We start from the raw sequence: 7415 nt of genomic DNA, 5'->3' as shown, positions 1-7415 counted from the left end.
GCTGCTATACCAGAAAAAGGAGGGAGTTCAGTTGACGAGTTCCACCGAGCATGGTGAACAGGGTTCAATCCCTGGGACCCACATGTGTAAGGAGAGTAATGACCCCTGTAAGTTGTCTTTACACACACACACACACACACACACACACACACACACACACACACACACACACATACCGGACAGCGCTCCCCTAAATAAATAATATGCAAAATATGCAATTCAAAAATAAGTACTGTGCTGGGGACATGGTTCAGGCGGTGGGGTGTTTGCTGAGCATACAGGGAGCCCTGGGATCCATCCCCCAACACATGAACCAGGTGCAATGTGCACACCCCTAATCCCGGCTGTAGACTTGGAGGCAGAAGGATCAGGAGTTCAAGGTCATCCTTGGCTATGTAGGGAGTTTGAAGGCCAGCTTGGGCTACAGGAGACCAAGCCTTAAAACACACAAAACAAGAAGTCAAGTATGTCAAAAGTCAAACAGTTTCCCACTTCCTACTTTGTATTCCAGTTTGGTTCAAAGAAAAGAACAGAGATGAAGGGAAACGAGCTGGCGTGCGTGCATCTGTGAGCACAAAGGGCGGACATTCTGACGTCGCATGGTTTCACTGTCAGTTCTAGTACGAAGACTTGGGTCTGTGACAGGCTGAGTCACTGTGGAAAGCTGTCCCGGGCTCTGTGGTGTGACGGCCACACTGGGCAGGACATCACATCGGAGTTCGGCCCTGAGGGGAGCCTGTGACACACACAGATGGAAGAATAAGACCACTGTCTGAGGGAAACTGAGGACAGCTGAGGAAGCATTTTGGGGTGCTCTCCAGTCCCCTTGGGGACTCCCTCCACTGAGCAGCACAGGTGAGCCTCGGGTCTCCTGGCTCTGTGGGCAGAAGGGCTCAGATCTGCTTCAGGCAGCTGGGGAACCGGCCCGTGGTTTTGTTCTCAGCATTTGTCCTTGGCCTCCGGCTTCTCGTCCTTCACATCTCTGAAGCCCAGCTTCTCCAGTGGCTCTGGGGCCATCAGCTGCCTGGAAGAGAAAGACGCTGCCATGGGACCATGCTCTTATGTTCACCCATCTACCCAGCCTCCCGCACCCCCACAGAGAACAGGGTCCTCCCCACAGCGTGAGGAGCCCACAGGCCATGTGAGCCCCAATTTCCCTTCTACCACACGGTCAGCCCAAGTTCTCAAGGGCAGGGGCTGAGGATGAGGGTGGAGGCAGATAGTACATGACCCCAGGGGAGTGAGCAGAGCTTGGGAGAGCCGAGGCTTGGTACGTGTCCCCATAGTTGAGAAGGACCAGGGGTGGGAAGAGCAGGGCTGACCAGTGAGCTCCAGGCTGGCGAGATTCTGTCTCCAAAAGTGGGATGGGTGGCCTCTGACAAACAAAACCCAGGGCTGACACTCACACGCACAAAATGCATACACACGCAGGCAAAGGAATGCTTCCAATGTGCCTCTGTCTCCTAATGGAACCCACTTTGAAAGATGTTTGCAGTGCTTCAGCCCTGACTGCCTGTCCCAGCCCCACTCACTCCAGACACACTGTGCAGGATTTTCACATCCTCCTGTAACTTTGCCTCTCTGGAGTGGGGACAGGAGGTCAAGGCTGAGCTGCACAGGCCAGCCCCTGAGGTTACTCAAGCCCATGAGGGCTATTTTAATTTAATTTTTATTTATTTTATTTTATCTTTAGTGCCGTGATTAAAGGTGTGTGTCATTACTGCCCAGTGTTTAATTTTTAATTGCATTTATTTACGTATTTGTGCGCACACGCTAAGTCAGCTTGAACTGTATGTTCGACAATTTCATTCCCAACTAGCCTAACAAGCATGGTGTCATACACCTGATACACCCACCATCCTAACACTCAGGAGGCTGAGGCAGGAGGACTGCCAGAAGTTCTAGGCTAGCCTGTGTTATTAGACCTTGTCTAGACAATTAAAAAAAAAAATCCAAACCCACCAACCACACGAAACCAAAAGAATCTTTCCACCACCAGACAAAACCAGAAGCATCTTTGTTTGCCTGCATTGCCTGGCTCAGGCCCCTGTAAGTCACAGAAGTAGGCGGGCCCTTCCTTCTGGGCTCTGAGGCACCCGTTCTACACGGTGCTAAGTGTGGCACAGATGCATGGGGACTAGGAGGTCCAAAACTAGTTCATCCCACTGACAATAGGCAAGAAGTCCTTCTGCTGGTCCTGCCCAGAAGCCTTGCCCATAGACCAGTCGCTTCCTCAGGGGACCCCAAACCAGCCACATCCTCAGAACAATCATAGGTAGGAGCCACTGTGATCTGTGCCAGGTGTGAGAGTCAAAACAAGTCTGCTCAACTTTTTTGGCAGAGGGGATACTGTAGGTAGAATCCGGGGCCACACAGACTCTGAAATGTATTACTACTGAGCCATACCCCAGTCCCTCACTGGGGGATTCTAGGCAGGTGCTCTACCACTGAGCCACACCCCAGCCCCTTACTGGGGGATCTAGGCAGGGACTCTACCACTGAGCCACACCCCAGCCCCTCACCGGACTCTACCACTGAGCTATATCCTCAGCCCTGTTTTTTCTCATTATTTTGAGATGGGATCTTAATAAATTTCCCAGATTTTTTTTAAACGTTTGACTTTATTTTTATAAGATTTATTAAAAAAAAAAAGATTTATTTATTATGTATACAGTGTTCTGGCATGTATGCCTATGCACCAGAAGAGGGCACCAAATCCCATTATAGACTATTGTGAGCCACCATGTGGTTGCTGGGAATTAAACTCAGGACCTCTGGAAAAGCAGCCAGTGCTCTTAACCTCTGAGCCATCTCTCCAGCCTGCCCAGATGGTTCTTCAACTCATTCTCTAGCCCAGGCTGACCTCACAACTCTCCATCCTCCTGCCTCAGCCTCTTGGGCCAAGGGGATGGCAGACCTGAGCTACAGGCCCCAGTCTTGCTCTCACTTGCTGCATTCGCCCAGCTTGTCCGTGAAAACCTCTCCTTCTGCAGACACCAAGACACAGGGGCTGAGCCTGGGGAAGGCAGGAACCTGCTCACATCCTTGTCCCCAGGCTGGTGTCGCTCTGTCCCTCTTCTAAAAAAAAAAGCTCAGCAGAGCCAAGAAGAAATTCTTGGCCACCTTCTGAGGCTACAAGCAGTCACCCTGAGGCTCCGTGGGAGCCATGTGCCACCTGGAAGCAGTGAGATCAGGACAGACTCAAGCACTGTTTGCAGTGGCAGGACAAGGCCTTACAGTTAGTCATCCCCACTGCTGGAGTCGAAACCTCACACTGTAACCCCCACATGCCTACACCTCAGGGACTTGTCTGGGTTTGTCGAGCAAAGAAAGCAGGCTTAAGTGGACCACTGGCATCTCGCATCTTGAGAGACTGAGGTGCCTGAATTCCTGTGTGTGCAACTGCATCAGACCCCTCCCCCACGCAGTGACGCACTACCTGCTTCTTCATGTTCACGGCTAGAATGGCTCTCATTCTAATGCAAAGCTCCACGGATCGCTATTTTTGTTCTGTTTAAACTTGGGGGAGCGCAGGCATCACCATCCATCATCGCTTAAGTCTCCTATTGTGCCCGTTACATTCCAAACAGCTTTCAAGGGAAGGGACGAGGCAGTGCATGTTCTTACGGGCTGAGAACGTGAAAGGCATGAAAACCTGTCGGCTCAGTCAGCGCTGCTGTGATGGATGATTCTGAGAGCTTAATGAGCGGGACAAAGCTCTGAGGAATGGGGCCGTGGACGGGGCTGTCACTCACAAAGGGGTTCCCAGGGCAGCTTGGCAGCCTCAGTGTCACCTCACCTGCTAAGCGTTGACTTCTTCCAGCAAACATCGGCCACTGTGATGTGGCTGGGAAGATAAAACAGACCTGAGTTCTTTCCCCAGAACCCACATAAAGAAAACTGGGTGTGCTGGTATGTTTACAATCCCAGCACTGGCAGGCAGGAATGGGAAGATCCCTTGGCTTGCCTGTGGCCAGCCTAACCTCATTAGTAAACTCCAGGACAGCAAGAGACCTTGTCTCAAAAAACACAGTGGGAACTGGGGAGATGGTCAGCATCTCTTGTTTGCTGTCATTCAGAGGGCCAGGGCTCAGCTCCCAGCACCCATATGGTGGTTCACAACACCCTACACACACCGAGGGATCAGAACTCAGGTCCGAATGTGATGGTGGTACTCGCCTTTGCATCCTGCACATTAAATACTCTTTAGATTCATTTCTGCACAAAGCATTTTCAAAATTCTTGTCACGGAGACACTTCATGAATTTTTCTTTAAAGCTTTTACATTCACCTAGGAAAAAAAGGAAGACAGTGTCCTGTTTGCAAAGAGAAAACCCGACCTGCTCACTCGGCGGCCTTGGGGCAGTGCTATGGTTTCCATCAAAATTTGTTTCCTTCCTGGGCTCTGGATGTGGGATAGAGTGCATGCTTGGCATACAGTCCCCTGGGTTCAATCCTCATCACTTCAAAACAAAAAACAAAACAAGGGGTGAAGAGATGGCTCACTCGTTATGAACACCGGCTGCTCTTGTACAGGAAATGAGTTTGGTTCCCAGCACCCACATCAGGCAGCTAACAAATGTCTGCAACTCCAGCTCCAAGGGATCAAACACCTTCTGGCCACCAACGGTACTCCACACACATCATGTATACACTCAGATGCACACACACCCACTCAGATGCACACACATCCACTATGATGCACACACATCCACTCTGATGCATACGCATCCACTCTGATGCACACACACCCACTCAGATGCACACACATTCACTATGATGCACACACATCCACTCAGATGCACACACACCCACTCAGATGCACACACATCCACTATGATGCACACACATCCACTCAGATGCACACACACCCACTCAGATGCACACACATTCACTATGATGCACACACATCCACTCAGATGCACACACACCCACTCAGATGCACACACATCCACTATGATGCACACACATCCACTCTGATGCATACGCATCCATTCTGATACACACACATCATGTATACACTCAGATGCACACACATCCACTCTGATGCACACACACCATGTATACACTCAGATGCACACACATCCATTCTGATGCACATGCAGCACCTCTGATGCACACCCATCCACTCTGATGCACACGTATATACTCAAATGCACACGCATCCCCTCTCATATACTCAGATGCACACACATTCACTCTGATGCACACGCATAGACTCAGATGCACACACATACACATAAAGTTAAAATTTTCAAATAAAATTTTAAAAATGGAAAATTTCCCAAAGAAATGTTGGTAAAGAAATAATCTAAGGAGATTAAATGACTCAGTGGGCAAAGGTACTTGCTACCAAGACCAGCAACGTGAGTTTGATCTCCCAAACTCATGTGGTAGAAAGAGACCCCCCCCCACTTCCACAAGTTATGCTTTGGCCACATGAGTACCATGGCACACCCTCAAACACACTAAATAATAAATATGATTTAAAAATACAATAATCTCTAAAGCTGTCTCTGGAAGATCACAGTGTCAGCAACATTTCTTAGGGTTGTTTCTGTTTGTGGTAGGTTTGGTTTTTTTTTTTTTTGGTTTGTTTTCTCTTTCTTTCTTTCTTTCTTTCTTTCTTTCTTTCTTTCTTTCTTTCTTTCTTTCTTTTCTAAGAGCTGAAGACTGAACTCAGGGCTTCCGTTCCTGTGCAAGCTAGGCCCCAGTTTATGAGACTATCCCCAACCCTCTCTGGATGGTTTATGGTTTTGTTTCTTCACAGGCTCCAGTTTTCCAAAAGGACATTATCTGTAGACTTCAGAACTGTGAATAGCAATCCTCTGGGCAGGAGCCACAGCTCAGAGGTGGAGCACTTGCCAAGCCCGGGTTCCAGCCTCAATATTAGACATCAAACGCTTTTTGAAAACATTTCTTTGCCTAATGTTCACTGAAGACCTAGAGCCTCAAGCTGGGGAGTGAGGGTGGCTCCTGGGCTGGCAAGAGGGAAACCTAACATCGAGACCCGGAAGCAATCCGGGAGTCCCGTCACCACCCTGGTTACATCAGATCCAAGTCTGCGCTCTCAGTTGGAAGGACCATGCCATGGCAGGTGGCTCTCTGACTCAGTTTCCCTGCCTGCACCCACACAGGGCTCTGAGCATGCCCAACCCCACAATCTGAGAGGTGGCTGGAGTTCAAACTGCTCTGCACTCCAAGGTCCAGTACCTCAGGCTCCACCCACCAGATCTAGCATCCCAGGTCCTGGTACCCAAATCCAACAGACATGACCCCGCCACTCAGATCTATCACCCCACATGCTATCTCTCAGATCCAGCACCCCACACCCTGGCCCTCAGTACCCCATTCTCTGTCGTGCACATCGAACTCCTCAGACAGTGCACCTAAAATCCAGCACCTCTGACCCTAGCACCCAGATCTAGCATCCCAGGCCCTGCCACCCGGATCCAGTACCCTTGAACCTGCCATCTATCACAGAGAAACAGCACTCCAGACTCTGCCACCCAGACTGAGTGCCCAGAGCTTTTAAATCCAGATCCAGAACCCCTAACCCTGTCACCCAATCCCAGCGACGCTGACCCTGCTATCCAGAACCAGTATCCCAGACCCTGCCATCCACATCCAATTCTCCTGTCTCTGTCACCTGTCACCGAGAAACAGCATTTCAGACCCTGCTCCTCAGACTCAGCACCCCAGACGCTGCCACCTAGACTGAGTACCCCTAACCCTGCCACCCAATCCCGGGCCACCGGCAGCCTGAGCCTCGCCTCGCCTCACCGAAGTGGTCCAACGGGAAGCTTCCTTTGTCTGGTGGCCGCGGCTGGAAGCTTTTGGTCCCAAAGTTCATTGCGGTCGACATGACGGCGGAATCAAGAGCAGTGCGCAGCGGCAACGCAGGGCTGACGGCCGAGCACCGAGCAGGCCCGGAAAGTGCCGAGCTAGTCGAGCGGTGGGCCTGCCCCTCCCCACCCTGCCCCGCTCCTCCCGTCTAGGCCCCGCCCCCGCTGTGCTCTGATAGGGCGCAGTGGTGGCCGCAATCAGAAGCTTTTCAGTCCTCCTTTCTGCAAAAGGCCAGCCAGCTTTTGGTACCAAAGAGCGAACAAGGCTGGATAGGTGCAGCCCTTTGCCCGAGGACACCAGTTTGTGCCCCGGGGTCTTCATCCCATCCAGTTGTCTGCCGGGGACTGAGTTTCTCATATGCGCAGAGGGTATAATCAAGGCAAGAAGCACACTAAAGGAGAGAGTGGCTAACTTCTTGTGGGTGTTGCGACACAGTGCCACAAACAGGTTTTACAGTCAGAAATTAAGAGAGGGTATAGTGCTTCACACCTGTAGTCCCAACTGGGGAGGCTGAGGCAGGAGGATTGCCTGACTTTTAGGCAAACCTGGGCTTCACAGCAAGACTCATT

At 50.9% G+C, this 7415-nt stretch overlaps 1 protein-coding gene across 1 annotated transcript; it reads right to left on the bottom strand.

Moving 5' to 3' along the window:
- Positions 1-467: 467 nt before the first annotated feature.
- On the bottom strand, positions 468-6918 carry Cox19 (cytochrome c oxidase assembly factor COX19). The gene is made up of 3 exons (XM_075974799.1): positions 6784-6918; positions 4176-4291; positions 468-1020 (listed from the first exon to the last, which is right to left on the bottom strand). Exons 1-3 carry the CDS (start codon positions 6863-6865, stop codon positions 940-942), a joined length of 279 nt encoding a protein of 92 aa, XP_075830914.1. The 5' UTR covers positions 6866-6918; the 3' UTR covers positions 468-939.
- Between the last annotated feature and the right edge of the window lie 497 nt (positions 6919-7415).

The sequence above is a fragment of the Microtus pennsylvanicus genome, chromosome 1, assembly GCF_037038515.1.
Source record: "Microtus pennsylvanicus isolate mMicPen1 chromosome 1, mMicPen1.hap1, whole genome shotgun sequence".
In the NCBI taxonomy this organism is placed as follows: Eukaryota; Metazoa; Chordata; class Mammalia; order Rodentia; family Cricetidae; genus Microtus; species Microtus pennsylvanicus.
The sequence above is the reverse complement of the archived record's forward strand: the minus strand, read 5'-3'. Positions and strand labels throughout refer to the sequence as shown.